General features: G+C 39.2%; 1 protein-coding gene across 3 annotated transcripts in view; it reads right to left on the reverse strand.

Moving 5' to 3' along the window:
* Positions 1–22,909, reverse strand: part of CCDC68 (coiled-coil domain containing 68) — a 39,560-nt gene extending 16,651 nt beyond the window's left edge. For 2 of the 3 annotated variants that reach the window (XM_016129192.2, XM_016129189.2), the window contains exons 1-6: positions 22,748–22,878; positions 8,355–8,479; positions 7,150–7,236; positions 3,499–3,639; positions 2,421–2,546; positions 675–803 (exon numbers count right to left, since the gene is read on the reverse strand). In XM_016129192.2, coding sequence (XP_015984678.1) covers positions 675–803; positions 2,421–2,546; positions 3,499–3,639; positions 7,150–7,236; positions 8,355–8,471 — 600 coding nt within the window. In that variant the 5' untranslated portion in view covers positions 8,472–8,479; positions 22,748–22,878. Of the gene's footprint in view, positions 1–674; positions 804–2,420; positions 2,547–3,498; positions 3,640–7,149; positions 7,237–8,354; positions 8,480–22,747 lie in introns of all 3 variants that reach the window. The other variant, XM_016129190.2, reaches the window with a different exon arrangement.
* Positions 22,910–26,729: the final 3,820 nt, after the last annotated feature.

Consider the following 26,729-nt stretch of genomic DNA (forward strand, 5'->3'; position numbering starts at 1 on the left):
TATTAAAAAATCAGTATATATATATATATATATATATATTTTAAAATATCTTGGTTTGTCTGAATTCTAAATTTTAAGGGATGCATAATTAAATTTCTATGCTCATCTTTTGTATATATGTGGAGAATCAGCTACTTAAAAGAAGACAGCAAGAAACTTTTAATAATTTTTTCTTCTGTTATTACTTTCCCTAAATCTCTTTTGAAAGTTCCAATTTCTTTTCTTAATGTGAACTCTATCTGTCCTAGTGCAGCTGTAGGATTTTACAAACCTAAAGTGGACATGACTAGCCAATAACGGACAGTTGGCTGACTAACACAAAAATGCTATGACTATAGGGATCCGCTATATTATTACTAGTTATAGGTGGACTTTGTGATCTTTTCCATTGTTTCCATTCACAGCCTCACCTGGTTCCCCTTTGAGTCATACATTTACTAAAAGAAGAACGTGACAGATAATGGCAATGGCAATATTTGTGGAGAGGTAAATCACTAACAGTACAGATCATATTAAATGTATAGGGATGAAACTAACATCTTTGAGTACTTGTTAAAGTCTTAGTATTTGCAAAGAGTACTTCTAATTAATGTTATCTAATTTATCTTAGTGTTTTTGCTTTTTTTTTTTTTTTAATTGTAGGAAGAAATCCCTTTGATTCTCTTGTCACTTACCTTTTCCATTCTCTGTACAAGGTTCTCCAAAGCTGTAATTTGATTATGTTTTTGTTCGAGCTTTTCAGCAACTTGATTCAGATTTTCAAGCTGTTCTTTCAATTTCTGTTCTTTTTCAAGTTTGTTTACCTTTGGTCAGAAAAATGGTTGTCAGACTATTAGTTCACTAAATCTATACAGGTATTATATCTCACTATAATTTTCTGAGTAGCCAAAAAAAATTTAATAATTAACATTTGTTTAAATTTCCTTTTTGAATCTAGTTTTTCCTTCAAAATAAACCTGATGGACCGAAACACCACCAAAATAATGGAAAATTAATAATATACAAATATTATTTCTAGAATGTTTATATTTGCATACTATCTGAACTGGTATGAGAAAGAGAAATACTAATTTAAGAAAAGTAAAACTTTTGACTTTTTCTCAACAAAACTTACATGAAACAAAAATAAAACCTATGAGTTCAACTAAAAAGAGTGTTCTATTTTTAATCAGAAAGTGTCATAAAAGCAGAATACTTATCCCACAGTGTCCAGGCATGCAGCAATAATGTTGAAAACCAGAGAAGTCTTCACCTTTTGCAGTTAGTTCAAGGGTGAGCGTGTTGCAACTGACATGCACACATACCTTGTTTTTTATAGAACCTGAGACATTACAGTTTAAAAAAAAAAAAGTGTCTGGCTTCCCTTGAAAACACCAGGTGGGAACTCCTGCCAGGCAACTCCAGAGTGGGGCTGAGGCCCCCCGACTGCAGACATGAGCGCCCCAGTCTCGCAGGCCCACCACTCACACAGGGAACTGGGGTCCATGCAAGCCCACTCACTTCACTTGGGTTCTTCGTCTGCACCCTGCACGCCCCTGAGTTCAGCACCGTCGCCACCACAGCCGGAGGTGACATGCAGGCGTGTCACCTTAGTGGAGGATTCCCTGCTGTGTTCTCTGACTGCGCTTCCTAGGGCGTGAGCGGGCACACATCCGGGCACCCTGCCCCGGCATGAACGAGCGCTCCTGTTTTAAGTTTGGCAAACTTACACACATGCACACATTCACACCCTCACATGTATTTTTCCTTTTCTAGTCCCGGAATGTAATTTTCAGGTAAAGTTTTATTGGTCCTAGAATATATACTTCAGATTTAAAAAGAAATGGAAAACATATGTGTATGTGTGCATAATATATGCAACACATATACATGTTTATGTTTTTATATTGTAATTTATATACTTGTGTATATATATGAAATATATAATATTGATATATGTTGAAGTAAATATGTATACATATACACATGTTTTTGTTTATTCAATCTGAAGAGTGTTTCCTAGGACCAAAAACATTTGAAACTATTTATCTAGCCCAATTCTTTCATTTTTAAGACCAGGAAATCCAATCCAAGAGGTGGAATGACTCAACCTGGGTCGGCTCCTTCGTCAAAGGCAGAACCAGAAGAGCTGTCACTGGCCAGTGTCTCCTGGGACAGCCCTGATGTCTAGGCAGGGGGCACAGCCTCCTCCGTGGCCTGTACTCTGCTGGGCTCTGAATAAGAGTGGCCATAAAGCAGCGTGGCATTATCTGGGTTCCACGCTAAGCAGGGGCCAGAGTTGATCCGCACAGAAATGGGCTTCCTGCCCTTCCCAGGGCCTGCCAAGTCACGTGACTATTGCTTGCTTTGCATCTAACTCCTCCAAAAAGGGAAGCAGAAATGACTGGGGCTCGGCTCCCCCATCGCTAGCAGCTCAGTACCTGGAGAAAGTGTTTCTCGTCCTCATGCTTCTTTCTAACGTCTTCAGACTGCGTTTGATAGATTTCAAGTACTCTTTGGGCCGCGTTTCTCAAAGCCGCTGCCCCTGCTTCTCTGGATGCTTCCAGCTTCAAAAAAAAATAAAAGTCATTGTGCATGTTTCGACATTTACAGTAAAAAAGGTTTAAGGCAGAACAGTTCGATGGGCAATTAAAAACACAGAGGCTGCAATTGAACCATTTGCACCTTGCAGACAATGGATAGGAGAAAAAATGCTGTTATCTGGTAAGGGGAAAATGTAAAATGAGAAACCCCTATTTTGCGGGCTGTCAGGTGGGTGGATTTGCCCTGACCAGCTCCTTGCATATCTGTGCCCCTTCAAAGAATTCTACAGTGCCCTATCCGCGTATTCCCTTACAAGCATTTTATCATCACTGTCCGTGACAGTACTAACAGATGTATTTTCCTGAAATAGCAGTGAGACAAGCCTGGAGTTGTCAAGGCAATAAAGCTAACGTGTCATTTATCTTTCCAGGATTTAACCTAAAGAAATAATGGAGAAGGGCTGCGAAGACTTACCTAACCACGATATTCACTGTAAAAAGCATGTGTAATAAATAAAAAATACAAAGCATTCGACAATCGATTAATGAAACAAAATAGTAAGACTCTTAACTATGAATACTCTGATATTTGTTAAATATGTAAAGACTTTCAAAATCTATTACAGTAAGAACACTCAGCATGCGACCTACCCTCTTAACAACTTTTCAAGTGTATGGTGGAGTATTAACTACAGGCCCCCCTGTCATATAGCAAATCTCTAGAACTTACTCATCTTGCACCACTGAAACTTCAGACCTGTTGAACTTTTGTAAGATGTTTGTTAATAATGAAAGGAGGCTCCAAAATAAAACAGTGACATTTAATTTATAACATGTCAAAATGCTCCTTTACGGATGTGAATGTAAGTGTGGATCTAGGGTTGCACGTGGCCATCTGTTTTCACGGGTCCAGGAATCTATCCTATTGGCTCAAAGGTTCAAAATACAAAATCGAAATTTCTCCTTACGGTCATACCTTGATTTTCAATACTTCATTCTCTTTGTTCATTTCTAAGAGCTGTAGGTCCTTTCCTTTCATCCTTTCCATGAGCAGATGCAGACTGCAACAGGAGGGATCCATTTCAGACTCACAGCCATTGTGAACGGTTCCACAGCACTGAAATGGACACACATGAAAATCACAGAGCTGACTTGCCCTTTCTTCCACGAGCTTTGATACCAATGATTGTCGCTCTGTTTTACATACATCAAGAAAGGTTTAGGTTAGTACAAGTAAAATACATCTCCTGAATCTCCACTATCAATGGGGAAGTCTAAACAAAGCCGGTGGCCTCTATATTTGCTCAAATTTGCATAGATTCTTATATTTGAAAGAGGGAGAAGGACATCTTTTATGCCTTTTACCTTCCCACAGTTTTAAAAATATCATTAAGTTCTTCTTGTAGTCCTATCTACAAGGCTAGTTTTTTGTTGTCGTTTTTTGTTTGTTTGTTTGTTTTGTTTTTTAAATCTAAGTTATAGACATAAATGCATTTTGGTTACATTGCATTACAAACTAATGTAATCAGACCTAATAGTTACAATACATAATAGTCGATGTTCAATGATGCTTCGTTGTAATCACCCTTTAAATAATTTCCAGTCGCAAAGGACAGAACTGAATGTTACTGCCAGTGTTAATGTTACGTAAACTCTAGTTCACTGCAAATACACCTAGAGTATAACATAAATCTCAGCTGGAATCAAGGACATGTGGAAGTAGAGAGGAAATTTAAAGCCATCTAACTCAACTACCTCAGTTTCCCAGATATGAGAACTGAGGGACAGAGCTCAATTTTCATAGCAAATTCGTGGGAGGGCTCAGGATACAAGCTCTTGATTGTTCATCCTGTGCTTTTTCTGACCTTACCAATTATTTCAAGACAAACTGAGAAATTACTATACAATTAAACATACCCTACAACTGTAATCACAACTTTTATTTATTAAGCATCTATTATGTGCCAGGTAATCTTTTAGATGTCTTCTGCACAGTCCTTTGTCAGAACACTAGAAGATACTATGTCTGTTATACAGACAAGGAAATTGAAGATGAGAGCTTAACAAGCCCAAAGTTATACCTAAAATAACTGCCAGAACCAGGATTAGAATCCAAGTTTGTTTAACAACAACGCCTATATTTTTTCCAGTACAACAGATGGCCTATATTAATAGAAACAAAAAAATTTAAAAATTTTGGCGCTTATAAATGACATAGTCACTATAATTCTGTCAAGGTTTTTTCTGTTCCAGACCCTAATGCATCCTTCTCAGTCTCCATATGTAGTGTAGGCACTATTTTCTTTTTTATTAATTTGTTAAAGAATGTTTGACAAGAAAGGCTCTTGTAGAAGGTAGATGATAGCAGTGGTAGATAACTACAAAGGTCACAGATTGGTGCCTCTCAGGCTCTAAGGTGCACATGAATCATTTGCTTATAGACCTGGTTAAGATGCAGATTCTGATTCAGGATGAGACTCTAGCTGCTGCATTTCTGACAGGCTCTCTGACGATGCTGACACTGCTGAGCCTGCAGACCATACTCTGAGAGTAGCCGTGTGAGGGAGTGAAATGCTCAGCCTCTCTGACTTCACCTCCATCAGACCTACTTCGTTCCCCTGTCCATCTCAGGTTAATAGCTTCTTGCATACAGACATGCTAATCATTAGAGGAATTTTGTTTGCAGCTTGAGTTTTACAAAAACAGCTCCTTACCAGAAGGTGCCTCTCCAGAGGAGATGAGAAAGTATATACAAAAATGATTGTTTATCAAAGATTTGCAGGAACCTCATGACTGGACTCATATCAACTAGAATCAACATACTAAGAATAAAGAATTTTCACAATTTTCCTCTGACTCCTGCTGGTACCCAGATGTCTGCGATCATCAATCATCTCTTGCCCCTCCCGTATACCCTTCCTTTGACATAAAAGAAGCCTGAACTCTGTATTTTCTGAAGATAAATTTGAGGTATCCATCTTCTTGGTTGGTGCCTTCTCAATCAATAAACCTTTCCCTACTCTAAACTCTGATGTTTTGAATTTTGGGCCTTTTGAAGCATTGGGCATATAAACTTTGCTTCTGTGACAGCAGAGCCCTAGATCATTATGGCTAAATTCCTTCAGCAATATCGCCCACTTACTAAAGGCGGAAGGGACGATATTTTGATGCTTGTTTTGTCTGCGAACCTTCTGTGGTTTGAGATGGCCAAGCAGACACACTGGCAACACAATTCATCTCCATTCCTAAGAAGCTGCTCCCATCGAGATTCCCAAACTTCCCCATTGTTTTAGCCAATGGTCAATATTCAATTCTCGATTTACTTGACCTATGGACACCATTTGACAAAGTGGCCCCTCCCCTCTTTTCTGAAACCCTTCTCACTTATCTTCAGTGATTACGTTTTCTCTTGTTTTTCCTCCTAATCCATGAGCCTCTCTTCACAGTCTCTTGTGATGATTTTTCTTCTTCTTCCTAACATCTAAATGTTGGAAATCTTAGGACTCGACACTTAGATTTTCTCCCATTTCTATCCACACTCACATGTTTGGTGATCTCTAGATTAAAAATTTGAAGTACCATCCTTACTCCCCAAATCTCTGTTGCTTAGACTTTCTACCCCAGATCTCTGCCCTCAACTCCAGAATCAGCTATCGAGCCACCCACTAGAAAGCTCCACCTGGAGTTCTAATAGGCAACTCAAAAGTGAATTTTTGATCTTTCTCATCATTCACAAACATTAGCCTTTTTTCTAGTTTCAGAACACTTAATTTAATGATTGGAACTTGTTGTGTCAGTTTGCAGAGGATGATAAAGGAGACCATGTTTATGTATCACATCCTGTGTCTGGTGTTCCCTGTGGCCATACTACAGAGTGGATAACATTGACAAGGAGCACTTGGCTCAGATGAGGTTTAACCTGGCATAATCCAGACAAGGCTAAGTGCAAATTGCTTAACTTTAAGAATATAAGGCCGGTTGCATGGAAGGAGGTGCTTTTAAGCCTATTGGTTGTCTGATCATTTGGCCTAATGGCTTCAACAGTCTGTCCTCTAGTGTGGACCAGGTGAACCTGAAATCTTGTACCTTTGTCTGTCATTGGGAAATGTTGCTGCCATGAATCTTGGCTGGGTGACATCTCCCCTTATACTTTAGAGCAGGGATCCCCAACCCCCAGGCTGCGGACCGGTACTGGTCCGTGGCCTGTTAGGGACCCAGACACACAGCAGGAGGTCAACAGCAGGCCAGCGAACAACACCTGTATTGGCAGCCGCTCCCTAGCGCTAGCATCACTGCCTCAGCTCCATCTCAGAGCATCAGGCCTTAGATTCTCATAGGAGCACTGGTCCCTGGTGCCAAAAAGTTGGGGACCACTGCTTTAGGTAATTAAGCCCAGTTTAAAATATTCGAGTAGGCTTTGGTCATTCCAATCTGATTCTACTAATGACATCTGTGGTTAAATATTTCATACATATGCCCATTAACATCTTTAGATAATGACAAAATAACACTCATCGTTTGAAACTTCAAAAAATAATTTAATAATTATCAAGAAAAGTCTATATGGCTTTATGTTTATTTACTGAAGGATATTTACTGAAGTGGTATATTTTGATAAATTCATTACCTTTGCATCAGATTTGTACTTTGTACTAGTATGTCCTGTTTCATCTTTAAACATTTGATTTCGGATCTTTTCCAGAGTAGTTCGAATCTAGAAGAAAACGAATAGTTTATTTTTTTTCAAAGGGTTTTAACGCCAAATACTTTTTTTCTCTATACCAGCGGCAGTGTACCTGATTTATCTAGAAAGTAGCATATATATATATATACACACTAATCTCAGATAGCATCAGACTAACTTGCATTTAGGCTAACTTTATTTAGATTGCAGAAAATGAACATTTGGTCTTTATACCGCGTGCTCAGTCAAACCTAAAATATAAATGAATATTATACTACAAAATAATTACTATTTAGTAATTAGTATTTAATTCTATTCGGTTCCTATTTTTTTATATAGTAATTTAGTACTAATTTACTATTTAGTAATTACTATAAAACAATTACTATTTAGTAATCGCTACAAAATAATTACTATCTAGTAATTACTACAAAATAATTACTATCTAGAAATTACTAGAGAATAAAGACTATTTAGTAATTACTACAGAATAATTGCTATGTGGAGATCATACAAATTTATGCATGAAATAAAGGCCTATGTCTAGGTGACCTATGGAATTGCAAGACACTCAACATGAACTAATAGATCTAAATGTTACAAACTACCTATGTCCAAATTTTTTCATCTCTTCCAAGAAACTGTTCATACGAATATGTTTTGTCAGTCATTATCATTGGATTCTCACAAGAGCGCACATTTTTAATGAAGAAACATGCCTACATGTAGTCATTGGCGACAGCGACACTGAACAGTGAGAGGGAACAAGGGAAGGAGAGACAGAAATTCAGCAGAAGTGTAAAGTCTACTGAGGAACACAGAACCGACCCTCATGAAACACCTGAAAGACGATATGGAACAGGAGGAAGTTCAGCCGTGAATAGTGTGGGACACACGAAATGCCGATAGGTGTTCCAAGCCCTCCTGGCCCGTTCTTCAATTTTACTCCAAGTGTAGAAACAGAGGCTCATACCCTCAAGAGGAAATGCTAAACCCATGTTTAAATGTCAGCGATCGAGATTATCCTCTCCCTAACTAGGCTTGTTCATCTTATGTGTTACAGAGGTCAAAACAAAGCCGACCAATCCCTATCGGACTTGACTTTAAAAAATCGTATGAGGCAAATGTGATGTCTGGAGCCCACGTACCATTTTCACATACTCGGTTTCTTCAATAATGTGAGCTGATGTGGACTCATAAGAGGCAGGATGATCTTCCGTCTTACCCCTTGGGGGAACTTCTGTGGTCACTGTTACCGTTGTCATTCTGAACTCTGGGTTTGGGAAAACAAATCAGTTAGACAAAACTACCTTCTTTGACGATACAATTATATGGTTTGCAAACTGAAAGAAGCTCTGTGTCAGCATTGTAATCAAATACTGCATGGTAGAAAATCTTTTAAATTATTGATATCTATAAATATCCATCAATCCAGGAATTAATTCAATATAAAAACAACACTAGCTGAAACGATTATTGGTTAGAAACTTACAAATTATCTGAGTAGGAAATGTGCAAAATTTTTCTTTTTATGCCACATTATATTAGACTGTAAAACCACAAAAGTAGGTAAGTACTTAGTAAATGTCTGTGAACCTAAAACAATTATAACAAAAATCATATGTCTATAAACACATATCACTTCTATACATATATATATATACATGTATATCACTTTATACTTAACATACATCTTTAATATGCTGCATTTTATTTTACTCTATAATCTATAAAGGCCATTTACTGAAACTTGTAATAGTAAAAGATTGGAGGGAAAAAATGAACTGGTGCATAAACCGCCTACCGCTATGGACTCTTCTTTGGATGTATTATTCAATGAATAATATATTGCACAGTGCAGACAAGGACATATCGAATTATAATTTCTCTAAGAAGGGAGGGAGGGATGAAAAGGGCAATCCGTAATTTATAGTTTTGACATTGAACGATGTAATTATTTTACCTATAAAATCCTCCAAAATAAGGAACAAATATCTGTATATCGAGTTGATGGCACATTCACATAAATTATTTGAAGCGACTTTAAAATACATATCAGGGACTACTAATCCCAGTACGCTATGTCTTAAGAACAAAAAGAATAGCAAAACAATCTTAAACTACACTTACTAATACTGTATTAGTGGAAATGCTGGTATTGCTCTTTTGAAATGGTTATAAATATGTTAGCACACATGCACCTGCACTCACCCACAAGAAAGCGTGCTAATCAAGAGGTCATTGTCTTAACATCATTTTAATAACCAAGATTTTTAGCATAAAAGAAAATATACAAATTAGAAACAAAAATGTTACATAAAAACCTTATAACCTGAACTAAAATTATGAATAAAATAATGATTTGTTTTCCTTAAAATGTATATCCTAGATCTATCCATTGAAAAATAGTGATTGATATTCCTAGTGTCCAGGCTGTGGTCTCGGTATACCATTTTCACTAAAAAGAAACCAGGGCTTCTTGAATGATTCAGGTCTGGGGCAAGAAATGTATAAGGTGAGCCTGAGATATCTTGTCATATCAGAAATCAAAAAAGTAATCAAATGCTACTTGAATACAAGACACAAAAAACAACCTGAAGAGGAATGACTGCGAGAGACTGAAACATATCAAAAAATTTTAAATTATGATGACAGGAGAAAAACTACCACCATCACCACCAAGGCTCATCCTCCAACTCAGTAGACATAGGCCACCATTATACCAAAAATTAGCCCAAAAGGGGGCGAGGGGGACACCAATAAGCACTTATCTTACCTTTACTGTATGAACTATATTTCATAGTGACCAAACAGATAAGAAAGGACAATTTTTAAATAAAAAAAAAAAAAGAATTCCTGATAATATATCCAAAGGGGGGTTGATAGAATTAGAAAACACACATTTTGCAAATGCTTATGAAATAGCGAATCCAAGCAACAGTTCATCAACCGATGCTAAAAACATTAGGTGAGAGGTTGATTAAGAATGCATTACCCTGAAGGATTTCACGAATCGGTCTTAACATAAGTATAAAAAAGAGACAACCAGACATTTTGTCCTCTAGATGTGCTGTGATCGCAAGTAGAAAGAAAGAATCACCTATGAAGTACAGTTTTTTAAAAAAGTGAGCCTGAATCTACCAATGCCTCTATATCGAACAGCAGTAAATCTCTGAATAGAAAGATAATTGATAACTCTACAAGGGTGAAGGTTACAATTAGTCAGATCCAGATTACATGAAATTTTACAGGACAGATAACTAGTTCCTTCCTTAAATTAATTACATGAAGAAAAATAGGGAGAAGAAAAATGGCCATAAATTAAGAGTCTTAAGAGACGTATGACCTAATGCAATATATGAATCTTTTTTGTCTTCTGATTCAAATAAACCAACTATATAAACCCCTCCCCCCCTTTTTTTTGTTTTGAGACAGCCGGGGAAATTTTAAGACTGGATAATAGATGATATGAAAGAATCACTGTAATTTTGCTAGGTGTGATAATAAAATTGACAGTCTTTAAATAAAGATCTTATCTGTTAGTCACACATACTGAAACATTTGCAGATGAAATAATATTATATTTGAAATTGCTTGAAAATACTCCAATAGAGAGAAAAAATGGAGTGAGGTAAAGATGAAAGAGGTTTAGGCAAAATGCAAATGTCATTGGGCAAGGGCACATGGGGTTCATCACACTCCTCTACTTATTTTGTTTCTGTGTGAAATTTCCATAATAAATAGTAAAAAACTAAAAAATAAAATAAAAAGCCTTTTAAGGGAGGATTATTAATCTCATTTTACTGATAAAGAAGCCAAGATTCCTAGAGGGGACGTTAACTTACTCAAGATCACAGTAAAACTAAGAGAGCTGAAAATAAAACCTTTGTCTTTTGGACACCAAGTTCAAGAGTGTTTCCATCACATTAAGGCTTGTTTCACTAGCGAGAAAAAAAAAAAATCAAAATTTAGCAATGACCTATACTGTTAAGGCACACAAAGAATTTTCGTATTTACTAACATCACTTTAAAACTTCTGGGGATAACACAGAGTTCCACATTTATCCTTTAATCTTTGATGAAACTGACAGAGTATGCCAAGAATTTTCCATTTTATTGTAAATCCTCTTAGACAGCCGCTGGGGCTTCTATCTGTTTCGGCTGAAGTTGATTTGGCAGCTGAAATTCTTCGGCAAGTTTGCTTTTGCAGAGTGTGAGTGGAGGTAATTCTGTTTCTAGGTCCTCTGAAGTCTATTTGGAATTACGTTCTTGGTGCACAATAACATTTAAATGCTCAAAGCAAAAGAAACACCCACAGAGACAATCACCGATGTGCTTGGGAACCAGAAGGCTGGGGGCGGGAGGTCAGGCTAGAGCGGTGACCAGAAAACCACCACCCAGGAGCCCAAGTCGAAAGAAGAGTGACATTTTGTGACACATAAAAATTATATGAAGTTCATGTTTAATGTCCGTAAATGAAGTTTTACTCTAACCATGGCCACTTATTTACATGGCGCTTCGGCACTGCTGCAGCAGAGTTGAGTAGCTGCAACACAGAAAACACGTGGCAAACAAGGTCTAAAACATTTACCAGAAAAGTTTACTGACCCCTGGGTTAGCGTACAGCAGAGGGTTGGAGCAAAACTAATGGGAAAAAACATGGGCAAGCAAGAAATCACATTGATCTGAGTTATTTTTTGTTCTCTAGTTCAAACTCCCTTGAGCTATAGTCTCGTTTTATTGATTTACATTCTTTTTTCTTCTTAGTATGTTGTACACTGTGTACACTAACAAATGAGAAGAAGCATTTCATCATAGGAAGTAGTCACTCCCTAGAATGGATCCCACTGCATTCTGCATTCTTACAGTTTTCCATAATTTGAAAATAGTGTTGGGCCTCATGTTATTTATCTGATAATATATTCTCTTATGTGCTATTTATTCTTAATATCTGCTATTTAATCACTGCTCCTTAATCACTGCTATTTCTCAAAATAGCCTTCCTCCTCCACTCACCAGTTGGGGCATCTTAAACAAATTCCATAAAATCTTAGCCTCAACTTACATATCTGTAAAATAGGGGCAATAACACCTAGAGTAGTAAAAATGAGAGTTTTTTAAATGCTTGGTTGCAGAAGGCTCTCAATGAACAGGAATGTTAATATTGCTGTTTCTATTATTTTATATTATTAGTAACCACAGAAGATAAGCAGCTCATAACAGAGTTCATGCTTAGCTTGTTGCAAAGTTATCCAACTCTATTCATATAAAATCAAATTTCATTTCTCTCTTTGGTTCAAAAAACTTTTACAATCACAGTCCTCAATTTATATAAAGAAACCCAAGGGGAACTTAAGCCAGCAAAGTCCAAATCGCCATATGGCATTACCATCCTGGGGAAAATCCATCTTAGCATTTTATTTCTGCCAGAAGTAGATTAGGCAGATAAAATTTTCAAAATAAAATGCAATCAGTTAATTAAAGTGAGAAAAGAATTTTATTTATTTTACGCCTGAGTAGATTGAAGATAGCTTACGAGTGGCATTGCTCCAAGAGGTGTTATTTCCTAGATCCGGGCTTTGCAAACAGGGCCCCCAGGGGGAGGAAAGGTGCTGAGCTCCAGAACTTGAACCAAAGCAGCTCTGCTTTGTTCAGTCACACGCTGAACTTTACCATGAGACTCTGTGAAGTAAGTGTTCTACAAATAAAAAGTTTGCAGCTAGACATTAGACTACCTAGACTCATGGCCTGACTCTGCCTCTCAGTAGCTGTGTGACCTTGGTGAAGTTCTTTAACCTCGCTGCGCCTCAGTTCCCATATCGGTAAAATTCAGATAATATTAATAGTAATTATTGATAATTAATAAATAATAAGCCACATGGAATTGTGAGCTAACATTTGTCAAGCGCTTATAACAGTGCCTTATGCATAATAAATGATTTGTACATGTTTGTCAAGTGAGTAAATAAAATATGAAACCATTCTCCACGATTATTGCTAACAAAGAGTCTGAGGGATAGAGAAGAACTGAGTAATGTTTTAACCAGTCCGCAGATCGACCTGGGCTATAAAAGAAAACTTGGTTGGAGAATTTTAAGACTAGCAAATCCACGGTACTGGGTTTTTTGAGAATGCATCAATAATTTGTCAACATCCTCAAATGATTACGCTAACATCTAATGAATAGTTTACAATTTACAAAGCAATTCCTACACATTGTAATAAACCAACACATCACTGGGCACTCGGAATAATGTAACTAAACTTACTGCTCTGTTTAATGACAAAAGAATGGCTAAACTATTATAAAATAAACACATAAAAGGCACTGTTTTGGGTTGAATGGTGTCCTCCCTCCCATTCATATGTTGAAGTTCTAACCCCCAGTACCTCAGAGTGTGACTTATTTGGAAACTGGGTCACTACAGAATAGTTAAGTCTATGACTGGTATCTTTATAAAAAGAGGAAATTTGGACACAGACATGCACATGGGGAGAACACCTTGTAACATAGAAGGCTGTGATCAAGGTGACGTATCTACAAGCCAAGGAACCCCAGAGATTGCCAGAAAACCACCAAAAGCCGGAACATGAGAAGCATGGGACAGATTCTCCCTCAAAGCCCTCAGAAAGAACCACCCCTGCCAACACCTTGATCTTGAACTTCCAGCCTCCAAGACTGTATGACTTAAGCCACTCTGAGGTCCTTCGCTGGAGCAGCCCCAGGTTGCCAATACAGGCATTGTTTATATTCTAGAGAGTCTAACAGAGGTGTTTCCTTCCTTTATTGAACCATCGATTCATTAATTCAGACATTACACATTTATTAAAGACAGCTTTGTTAGGAGCTGCGGCCACAGGAGCGAGCCAGAGACTCCGCCTTCACGGGACCTTCAGCACAGAGGGGGAGATAAACAGAACGATAAATATACAGGGAACCAAATGAGAGGCGCTGACCTGCGCCATGAAGAAAAGCAGAGTGGGGAACCCCAATAAAAGAAGCCATTGTGTGGTAAGGGAAGGCCGCTCCAAAGAGGTGGCATTTAAGCAAAAGATGTGAATAAAAAGAGGTGAGGCCCTGTGGCCTTTTGAGAGAAGAGGGCTCCAGGCAAAGGGGAGGGCAAGAGGAGAGGCTGGGATTTGCTTAGTGTTCTAAGAACAATAAGGAATGTGGTGTAGGTTTCTTTTCTTTTTCTATTACCTTAGCAGGATTTTTTGTTTGTTTGTTTGTTTTAATAGCCCGAAACTTAAGACTTCTGACTTGCCTAAAAAGCTATGTCCTTAGGCACTTAACACAGGTCTCACCCCAGCTGATAAGTGTCCCTCGGGGCTGAAGGAAAGGCAGGGTTCAGCAGGGCCCGGAACACTGTAAAGTGCCATAAGGCACATGCAACTGATGCCAGGTCAACACCCAGAAAGGGTCGTAAAGCCCAGCTGGCCACACAGCGTTGTTCTCAACTCCCTTCTGTGGGTGCCGACTACAGAGCGCCATGGAGGGTGCTTGGCAGAGTGTGGCCGTCCAGCATTTGGGTCTCCTTCCCGACATGCGGAATCACCACCTGTGTGCGCCTTTGCGGGACAGGTCCCTTACCTCTTCTTTCTCCCCTCCTGGGGCTGGGGCACAGGTACAACACAAACTGCAAACCAAGTGCCCCTATGTGGAAATGCCAGTAAGGGATAGTGGTCGGCCTTGTCGAAGCTGGAGGCAGGCAAAACTCCGTTATTATTCTGGGAAAGGAGGACAGCACAGGGTGGTGCCTTGTGTCCAGCGGCAAGAATGCCAGTGGAGGTCTCCAGCGACCAGCGGCAATGCCCGAGGGACTCCATCCTGCTCTCGCTACAGCCTGATCTTCACTGAGGTACCAGCGCCCTGGGCTCTCCCATTCCCAAACCGAGTTTCCCCATCCCTTCTGAATGCTGCTCCACATTCTTCCAGTAAATTCTTTTTCTACTTAAGTTAGCCAGAGTCAATTACTCTGGTTTGCAACCTAGAGCCCTGATTGGTCTGGGCACAATTTCTGAGTTTTCGGTTTCTCAGTTTTGAGTTAACAATATTGCATATTGTTTCATCATTCTTGATCACTATCATATAGGGAGAGCTTAGAAACTGAAAAAGTAAGTTACAATAAAAGTGCTACGAGGGTAATTAGGGTACGCGAGGGAAGAAAAGCTAGCCTATCTCCAAACCCTTGAAGAAACTGTCTCCTCAATACTAAAGAGCACACCTGTCCTGCAGCTACATTGCACAGCACAATGGTGACATCCAGTGTCAGCTGCCTAAATCTCAGGTGACTGTGCAGTTTACCTGAAAGCGATGCGCAGTATTACCAAAAGACATGCATGTTAACACAGAACCCATGCAATAATAACAGCCTTTAAATAATAACCTAAGATTTTCAAAGTAGAATTAATTGTGTTCATTTGCAAATGCTATTCATTTATATACACACAATATTTATTTCATAGCCAGTGCTATAGAAAATTCTTAGATAGGAAATAAAGGGATTTCATTGGGAGGAAAAAGTGTTGAAATATTGGTATAAATACAATATAGGAATAAAGACTATTGACAGAGTACTGTGTCATTTACCAAAATAAATGATTTTCCATATATTGTCAAAATTAATCATTATAACACTGTGCTATAATTATTATATATTATATATCCATCTATATCTATATCTATAATCTATATCTATACATATATGTATAGTGCAACCAAATCACAGACAAGCGATATGGTTTTCAAGGTCATAAAATGACCTCATCATCTGAACCAAGATACACTGACCTCATATGCAGGTCTGAAACTTAGAAAAAGCCGGTTTCACTCTGTGCCTAGGATGGTAACTAAACTGCACAGGTTGCAAACAGCGTGAATCCCGTCCCGTTTGAGAAGAGTGGGAAGGAGGGCAGAGGACCTGCTATGTGCCCACCATGGGCAGGCTGGGGTAAGCTGCCGTTCGTAACTCCCACAAACACCCTGAGGGGTCAGCGTCATCATTTCCATTTTACCGATGGGAAAAGGAGGTGCAATGTGATTACGCAAAGACAGCTGGGTAACGGCGTTAATGATGGTCGTGGATGCCAACCCAGAGTCTGCCGGCTCTTCCCAACATACCACTCTGCCTCCTGCCTTACTCTGAATGGATTTCCAAGTGTAGTTTTTTGGGCCCGAGCTAGTTTAGTAATCAGGGGTTTCCAAAGTAAGTCACCAAGTAACAGTCAAATAGCGAGTTCCCTGCAGAAACCAGAGCAGATATTGTCCCAACTGATTTATCCCACAAACAGAGGCAATATGGCTTCCTGGCTTAAAAACAGGGCCTTCTTACTAGGGGCTTCTTAAAAGCTTACTAGTAAGCCCATTCTTACTCTATTCTCCCCACTAGCTGGGTAGCCTCAGGAAAAGTTTTGATCTCCCCAGGCTTCAGCTTCCTCAACGGAAAAATTGACATGACAATGTTAACTTCCTCATAGAGTTATAGGGGGATTAAATGGGCTAACATAGAAAAAGTGCTCAATGGAGTATCTTACCCATAATACACATTCGAAGAATATTAAATACTTACATTCACAACTTATTGTGGACATTTGCTTATCGGTCATCATTTGAAAGTGTCCATGATAAGCTCTGTTGTCCCCTCGCTGTTCCTACCTCTTCCCACCAAGCACTCAATTATTCCCCTTGCTCTGACCTTCTCAGTGAACAATCTCAAAAGCCACTTGTGACTTGTCAGTAAAGGAAATAGGAGAAGAAGCAGATGTCCACGACATATAGCTCAGTCATTTGTAATAGTGAGAAGAAAGATGCCCTTTTAGAAAATGTCTTTTGGGGCTCTATACAATATTTTAAGAGTAGAAGAAATTTACAAAATAGCTACAGCTTCCTAAACTCATCCTGGAATATTATAGCTTCGACATAAGTTATTTTGTTTTAAAAATTATCCAGCGGGGGAGGGGAGACAGACAACACTGCGTGTGCGTGAGGCTGCGGAGCAGCTGGAACTCCTGTCTGCTGCTGGTGGAAATGCGAAATGTGCCTTCACGTTGGACGACGTATTGGAAGTCTCCTGTAAAGTTAGGCACCCATCGTACAACCCAGCAATCCCACACCCAGGTACTTACCCAAGTGAAATGAAAGTTTATGTTCCGCAAACTACAAATATTGATAACTGCCAAACACTGGAAAAAAATTCAAATATTCATCGACAGGTGAATTCCACTCATCCATATAAAAGAATGAGCTACTGATACACACAACAACACGGATGAATCTCGAATACATTATGTTGACTGAAGGCGGCCAAATTCAAAAGGCTACATACTCTGTAGTTCCATTTATATGATATTCTAGAAACTTTGAAACTACAGGGACGGAAAATAGATCAGTGGTTACCTGGAGACTGGGAGTTGGGTAGGCACTGACTACAAAGGGGACATAGAGTAATATTTCTTGGTGGGGGGTGATATATCTTGATGGTGATGGTGGTTCTATGAATGTAACCATTTGTCAAAACTAATTGAACTCAATACTAAAAAAGCCGAGTTTATATACTTTTATTTAAAAAATAATAATCCAGCAGTACCTTAGAAAAAGGAAAAGTACAGTTGAGAGTTCAAAATCCAAGAACTTCACTGACTTTATCAGAACTAACTGGAGGACACAATTAGCTGGGTTTGTTTTTCTCCATTCAAATTATTGCCATTCAAAGTAAATGGCAAAAAGCAGTGATGGGATCAGGATTGATAAAAAGCAAGCTGGTGACCGGCTATTGACAGGTAGAACTGTTGCTGCTACAAGAATAGTCAACGAGGCCCGGCATGCATTATGGTGAGAGCTCGAACTACTGCCTGACTTTGTCGATATACAAAATACACAGAAACAAGGGAAACCATAACCACCTTAAGAAAATTAATCATACTTATTATACACGAAGGTGGAAAAGCAGGAGAACTATATGAGTATATAAGAATATTTGCAACTGCAAGATTTAAATCTAATTCATGAACCTAGAATTCCTTATCTCATCGATTCAACCCTCCTAATCATTTTCTAGATGCATAACATGCTTTTATTCTTCACAGTTTCCCATTTCACATAGACTATCAGATCCGTGGCTAAAAAAATCTATTCAGGGTGGCCACCGCCTTACACAGCCCTGACCCTGTGCTTGGCCGTTGCTTCTGCCCACCCCTCTGCACCAGAAAGATGGCAAAACAACCCGAGTGTAGCATCCTACCAAAACCCAGGTGATAATAGAAAGATGCAAGGGTGAGAAGCAGTTTCTGGTTCTGGGTAAAACCAAGTTCCTAATATCAGATCCTATCAGCCTGAGTGATGAGTGAATGAGCTCATCAAAGTAATGAGAAGATGCTTACAGCTCAATGCTGACGAAACCTTTCTTTCTGTGGAGCGAGTCCACTCCGATTTCGGAGTGCATGAAAGTGAGGATGAAGATGGATTCCCGTAATTGGTACATGACTCCTAAGAGACATTTGGAATGAGGTTGGCAGTGTATGACTAGAAAAAATACGTCTGTTCTAGAAATTTTTAAACCCTTACTTAATCAAAAAAAAAAAAAAAAAGACGTTACCAACAGAGACTGATCAGTTCATCTAAACACAGATTGCTAAAGCAGTAGTGATCCTGCTCAGGAGTTTTGATTGTTTTGATATTTCAAGCAGAAAAACTGAGCTCCAAAAGAGCACAGTCAGCTTTGGAAACTGTATTATTTAACCCAGTCTCTTTTGTTTTCAAATGTTAAAAGTTTAAAGATAAAATCCTTTGCATTCTCCGTTGTCAATAAAATAAACCTTTGAGATATGTTAAAGCTTTTTGTTTTCTTGCACCCAATAGCAACTTCCAATTTCAGCAGCGACTTACAGGCATTCGGAGACACATTGTCTTCTCTTTACTCTCACAGAACCTGCCAAATTTTTAGAGAAGGATTTCTACTCAACTAGAGGAATTTCCCTAAGAGGATCTTTAAACATAAGTTGTCAAGTGTAACCTCCTAAAAATGCATTTGCCATATAGTAGCTAACGCAAAGAAGGGTGAATGGAGGTATATAAGAAAACAGCTCCGTCTGATTGCTAAGAGAAGTGTTTACCCACAGTCAGTGCTTTTGCAGTGTTAGAAAGTTCTTATTTGCTTGTTCTCCAGAATACACAGAGAAAAATAGCACTACTTAATAGGAACCTGGATAACTTGTGTTTGGGGCCTAGTTCCTAATAAGGACCCAAAGGAAAAAGGAATAGCATTTCTTCTGTGTTTGGATTTTCTCTGTAAGAGCTCAAACTAGTGCCTGATTTCGTAAATACTCAAACAGTTATATCGGTTTCATTCTCCAGCACAGTCATAGAAACTACAGAATAATTAAACTAAAAGCACACAAACCCAGGTCCACGCCCTTCTACTCTTTGGCTAAAAGCTACAGATGATTCATGCTTTATGTTAAGTGTATCACTAAAATATGACACTAAAAAGTACTCTTGGTTTAGTGCTTCAGTTATCACTCTTAGGTGAAACGATCATTCAAAATTCTCCCACTCTAAATGCATGTCAGTTGCAAAGAAATGTTGCAAAGGAGATGCATGCTCTTTACAAATATCAATGTCAAGAGTTAAAGATCTAGGAAACTAAGTGACTGATGCTTCTTTCTATCTGCACGGGGTTTACTATTTACAGTTTTCATGGGAATGTCATGGAAAGTTATGTCACATTCAGGAAATATCTGTAATCTATACCAGGAATAAATATAAAGTTTGACTCCTATTAGTTATTTTCAAATTATGTTACCATGGAAGTTAGACTAATGTAGTTGTCTTATAAATTCAATGTAAGTGAAGAAAAGTCTATAGTCATACAGTGGAATGAATATTAATTAGTAACAACTACTGATACATGCTACAACCTGAATGAACCTCAAACACGTTATTTTAGATGAGAGAAGCCAGGTGCTAAGGGCCATATAGTATATGATTCCATTTGTATAAAATGTTCAGAAAAGTCAACTCCGTAGAAACAGAAAATAGATTAGCAGATGCCCAGGGCTGGGAGTAAGAATGGCAAGTGACTGTGAACAGTTATATGGGATTTTTTTTGCATTTGAAAATGTTCTAAAATGGAATTGTGGTAATGGTTGTACAATTTTGTAAATTTACTAAGAATTTTATTGAATTATACACCTGAATGTATTTAATGGTATGTAAATTATACTTCTAATAAAGCTGTTTTTTTCAAAAACAAAAAAAAAAACAAAGAAAAGAAACAGAAAAAAAGAAAAAAGCAGGAATGCCTTGAATAAAGTCTTTATTTCCTCTGGAGTAAAATATAATTGCAGGGATATTTTTAAATTTTAGAGTAAAAAATAACTTGATAGCGTTCCCTTGATTTGAAGTTTTTCATTCATTCATTTTCCCCTAAATTACTAGTATCCACTACAGCAAGTGTAGTTTTTATTTAATTTGCACCACACTGATATTTAGCTATTTTAGGTTTAATATCTCAATAATTCATAATATTAAACCCAGAACACATGATTCTTAAGTTATTTCCCAACCTAAGCAAAAGAGAAAAACACTGACTCCAATAACATATAACTTTCTTTACAATTTTTAGATTTGACTACTTAAATCAGTGTAAAAGAGTATGAGTTGAAAATCCAGTTTCAGTCACTGCCAGAATTGATGGATGAGCAGTGATATGGTTCCTAACCCCTGGTCTCCTGTGTGTCCTGGAGAATTCCACTGTTGTGTAAATTCCACGAGCTCAGGAAAATGTCCTATTTGCACAGAGCAGGATCCCCAGTGTCTCCAACACACAACACCGTGTCCTGTGCAACAGGACAACAAAGCATTGGTTCAATGAATGCATAAATCGGCCAAAAATCCAGGTGCACCAAATATTTCCTAAAACTGAATATGAACACATACATGCTTTCAGCTTCCGAACACATGTATATTTCATGCTCAGGAAAATGTGAATTCACTTAAACGTGTTATTAAATTGATAGGACCATTTTGCCATCATGAAATTTTTTCAATCAATAAAAATGGCCATATAATTTAGGTGTAAGTTATCTAAGTTCAAAAGATTTGAAACAACTACTTTAAAAGACTTTTAAATTCCCTCCAGAAATCTTCAATTCTTTTCTTTCTTAGTCCTTATCACAAATAAATATACACCTCATTTTTCATCTTTGGCCAGAATTCGTACTACAACTCAAGCCCACTGTCTAGCACATTGTAAATCGATAAGTTAACAAGTGACATGCCTATATTAATTCACAAAATCATAAAGGGGAAAAATACAACTGAAATAGTGTCTATTTATTTCAAGAGCCTCTTTTTAGTTAGCCCAGGTTAAGTTATTTAGCAAATCAGGAAGGTAGAATACTTGTGAAGTTCGTCTGGGTCACAGGAAGTATGAACTGTTTTCATTCTTTTTGTAAAGTAAGGGCCTGCCTTAGGCACAAATGGCCCTGTCAGAGACCTTGCTCTCTAACTATGAGTGTAGGGGGATGGGGAGAGTCTAGCAACACGAAACAACAGCACCTATTGTGTCTGCCAGGGTACCTGAGACTCCAGCTCAGCTCAAATTTCTGGGAAGCCAGACTTCTGCAGACTGAATATTTAATAGCATTAGGTAAAATGAAAAGGACAGATTATCTTTTCCCTACTGCAGATGCAGAAGACAGCAACTCCTGCTGTATTTCCACAAGTCATCTAGTCTGTATATACCAAGAAGGTAAAGGAGGTTTGGATTCCTAGAATGAAACAGCCATAATGTAATAGGGAACGGACACAGCTTCAGTTATGCTCGGAGCTAATTGCTTCTTCCGATCCTTATATTCTCTCTCTGCATTTTTTTTTTTTTCTTACGAAGAAGGCTGGAAATCACAGCCATGTCATCATTCAATCTAAAATCTATCTTTGCGCCACGGTGTCCTTTCAGTAAGATAACACTGCGCTTTTGCACAACTACCCAGGGCTCTGGAACTTCCAGCGCTAATATCCCAGGACAGCAGAAAACTGTCAGTCCGTGAGCTGTTCTGCTTCCGCTACACCTGCAGCTACAGAAGCCATCATGAATGAATGAAGGGCAAGACAAACACCTTCCTTCCTTCCTTCCTTCATTCATTCATTCGTTTGTGCTCTTAAAAATTGCAAACCATGTGACCTATCCAAGCCGCGACGCAGGGGTTCACAGGTGACAGCAAGTTTTCCGGAGGCTTTCTCCACGGCGTCCTGTATTTAGCAAGCAGAAATCGCAGGGTCCCCTGGCCAAAGGACTACATAACAGCAACCTGAAAAATCAGGTGTGCACCGCGCTAAGGACGTGTTATCCTTTCTCGGAGGAAAAGCAACTTTTTCCCTCCCCAGAGGAGCAGAAACTTCTCGACCAGGGAATCCGAGCACAGGACAGAGCTTCACGGGAGGAAACTCTCCTCACCAAGGACCTGTTTACAGGGAAATGCCCTGGGTGCCCTTAGTTGCGCTGGAGAAACCGACTCCAAGGGCACTTGGCCACCCACTCACCTGGGGTGAGGGTGACCTGGCGCGCGCCGCAGGGGCCGCAGATCGCAGGGGCTCGCTGACCTTGCAGGGCGCTCAGCGCGCGCGGGGTCCCGGCGCCGCTCCTCCCTTCCGCTCCCCGCGTCAGGCCTGGGTGGGCTCCGCGCGGCCAGGGTGGTTCCGCCTCCGGCCGATTGGGCTCCGCCTGGCAGGGCGCGCCCGGGGCAGAGTCCGGCGCCCCGGCGGCTCCGAGGAGGAGCTTGGGCTCCCGCCGCGCCCGGACGCGCACGCCCTTTTCCAGACAGTGCACCCCGGATACACTGTCTGCACCCCCAACACAAAGCCCCGGACGCTGTACCCCACAGCAGAGGTGTGAGTGGGAGAGTTGCTGCTGCTTTTAAAGAAGCTTCAGTTTGCACTCTAGGCGCATAAACTTTTTATTGTTTATGATTAAACTTTTTACTTAGGAGTACTTTTAGATCACGAAAAGGTTACAGAGATAGTACATGGTTCTTTAAATCTCTCAGCAGGTGTTCCTTAATATCCACGTCTTACGTTACCATGGTTATGTTTGTCACAATTAAGAAATTAGCATTGTCCATAATATTATTAACTAAACTCCACTTTATGCATATTTCATTCGATTTCTCCTAATAGCTTTCTGTTGATCTTATCCAGGATTCCACACTGTTTTTAGTGTCCTGTCTCTTTCGTCTGATCTGTGACCGTTTCTTAACCTTCTCTTGCTTTTCTTGAACTATTTTGTGGATACCTCTATTCGACTTTGGCTGATGGTTTCCTCATAGTTACTTTCTAGCTATGGGTTTGGTGAAGGAAGACCACAGAAATAAATTGCCTTTCTCATGACAGCGTTCCATCAAGGAGCACATGATAACAAAATCTCTGTTACTGATGATGTAAGCCTTAATTGCTTGGTTGAAGTACTTCCTACCCGGTCTCTCTCCAAGGCAGAGTTACTATTTTTCTCTTTCCATACTCTCTTCCTGGATGGGACCCGCCCAGTTCAGATCACATTCAAGACTGGAGGGTGGGGAAAATAACACCCCACCTTCCAGAGGAGAGGGATCTACATGTATTATTTGTAATAATCCTATGAGGAAGATTTGGTGTTTCTTTTCCCCCCATTTATTTATCTATTCAATCATTTACGTCGATATGGACTCATGTATATTTATTTTATACTTCGAGCTATAATTCAGTACCACATTATTTATTTTGCTGCTCAAATTGTCCTAGATTTGACCATTGGAAAGTATTTGGGGTTGTCTCCTATGTCCCTTTGAAAGTTCATAAACTTTTAGAGTGGGGGCGGGAATCTCACTAATTATTTGATCAACTCCTGTCACATTTAACAGATTTGAGAAACAGCGTGCCAAACCTCCCAATATCCTGAGGGCTTTTCAGAATCTTCCTGGGAATCCTATGATTACTGATTCCTACCCCAGTAAGAGGAACAGAAAGGAAATTGTGTGTGTGTGTGTGTGTGTGTGTGTGTGACACAAACTTGTGGATTGGGACCCAACTGGAAAAGTGAAAGTTGATGTTTCTTAGGTAAGTTTTGGTTAACTTATTTTTGTGGGTTTTATTATACAGACATATGTATATTTACAGATAAATCATGTTCTAAAGTTAGCCATGGATGTTTATGACAACTTTAAACACTGAAGAAATCCTGCTCTTGAGGATCCTTTGTTATACTGTGTTGGTTTGCTCATGTTTGCATTTGAAAGTGGGTCCCATAAACACACATTTCCTCCTTCTGAGATGTGATCTGGCTTAGCATTTGATGCTGCTCTGCTTTCTGAGACCCTCTAGCCTCTCTTCCTGGCCTTAACTCTTCTTGGAGAGGGAAATGTACCCCATTTGTTCAGGTTTTGCAAGGTAAACATAGGATGGATGGCCCAGCGAGTGATCCAGCACCACAAAACTATGTGATTTTCTATCTTTCAAGTATATTTTGGCAAAATTTCTAAAAATAATAATAGTTAAAGTGTTTTTCCATTTCAATTTAAGTCCCACCATACCCCATATCCCATATCTTATTAATTCCTTCACACGCCCTCTCCCCACAAACTAGAATGCCCTTTCCCCTCCCCTTTTCTCTGGACACTCCTTCCCACTTTGTTCAGTATGCACAGGGAATATTTCCTTTGAACTTCCCAGCTTACGTTGGATGCACACTTAGGTCTTCCCACAAAATGCTTGATATATACTGTATTTGTTACTGTATAGGCTGACTATGGCCACTGCAACAAATTACCACAGACTTGGTTGCTTTAAAATATACATTTATTGTCTCATAGTTCTGTGAGTTAGAAATTTGGCATGGAACTCGCTGGGCTAACATCAGCACATCAGCAGGGCTGAGTTCCTTTCTGGAGGTTCCTGGGGAGAATCTATTTTCTTGCCTTTTCTATCTTTTTCTAGAGGCTGCCGCATGTCCTGGCTCAAGGCCCCTTTTTCCATCTTCTAAACTAAAAGCACATCTCTCTCTGACTGACTCTGCTCCCTGTGCTTACAAGGACTCTTGTAATTACATTGACCCCAAATGGATAACCAGGATAATCTCCTTTGTTTTAAGATCCTTGACTTAAACGCATCTGCCAAGTCCATTGTGCCATGTACGATGACGTATTCACGGCTCCAAGGGATTAGGTCATGAGGGGTCATTATTCTGACTACCACAGCCACACTACTAAAATACTTTATACTTCAAACATTAATTAGGTTTTGTTAGTATATATAGATTTCAAGGCATAAAATAAAAGGGCTTGGCAAAAGTATGAAGATAGCACGTTCCCATCTTTTTCTTTAGTGAGGCCTTTGCCTGTCTTTCTCGTCTTTCCTCTTCCCTTTCCATGGCATCCCCACGATACCACCCTAAGGAGTGCCTGATATTGGAAGATTTTCCAAGTTCTTCCTCCCCACCCCCCAAACCTAGGGCCTTCCTGGGCTTTCTGGGACTTGTTGGATGCAGAAGAAAATGCAAATGTGGAAATCAAGACATTTTATCTGGATAGAATTGAACCCAATGAGTGCCTGAGTCTTGCCAAGTCGACTCTGAGCTGGGGAAAATGCAGTATTTCCAAATGTCTCTCACCATCTGTGGACAACAATCCATCTATTCTCTGTAAGCTGTTGTGCTAAGTGTTGAGGTCAATTTTTATAGTTCCAAATTTCAGTGAGTTTGTACTTTAAATGGGCAAGTCACATATGTGCATGGATAATAACTCTAAATACAGCTATATAATAAATTAAACTATTTTTAGGCTACAAATCAGCACTGAGTAGTAAGAGAGATAATAAGTACTAGAAAACTAGAGAGAGAGTAGGGACTTTAGTTGGTGTCCTAGGGAAAGCCTCAAGGGGAGGTAAGAACTGAGCTGGATTTTAAGAATAAGCGCCATGTTATACCAGGAGAGTTTGGAGGCCTTTTAAGCTGAGACACAGGAAAAGGCACAAAGCAAGTAAATGGTCAGGCAGACCTGGGAGCTACCAACTTGGCCAGTTCAGCTGGACCATGGGGGACTAATGGGAGACAAAGCAGAGACATGGGAGTAAATCATGTGTAACAGAGAAAAGGTTTAGGTGATGTACTTTCTTTGTCCATCTCTACTAAGGAAGGAAGGAAGGATCATTGTGGGAAATGAAACTCCTATTGTTATGAGTTCCTTAGTAAAACATTTAGCAAATATTCGTGAACAATATATATGAGTGTCTACTTGTATATACAAGTCTGTCTGAATGAGTGAATCTTTTCTAAGACTCCTTTCACATAATACATATAGAAACCATGACATAACCAAGGGTGATATTCAAAATATGTACTTGCTGGTTTGAGCAGCAGCACTAACCAATCAGGAAAGCTGCCAGCCATAACCAGCTCGTATAGATGAACCAGTGTGAACTGTTGCAGGTCAGACTGGACATCACGATTTTAAACTATTACTGCTCTCTGGGCAAAACTGGATGTTCCTTCATTTTT

This window comes from Rousettus aegyptiacus, unplaced genomic scaffold, assembly GCF_014176215.1.
Source record: "Rousettus aegyptiacus isolate mRouAeg1 unplaced genomic scaffold, mRouAeg1.p scaffold_m13_p_12, whole genome shotgun sequence".
Lineage (NCBI taxonomy): Eukaryota > Metazoa > Chordata > Mammalia > Chiroptera > Pteropodidae > Rousettus > Rousettus aegyptiacus.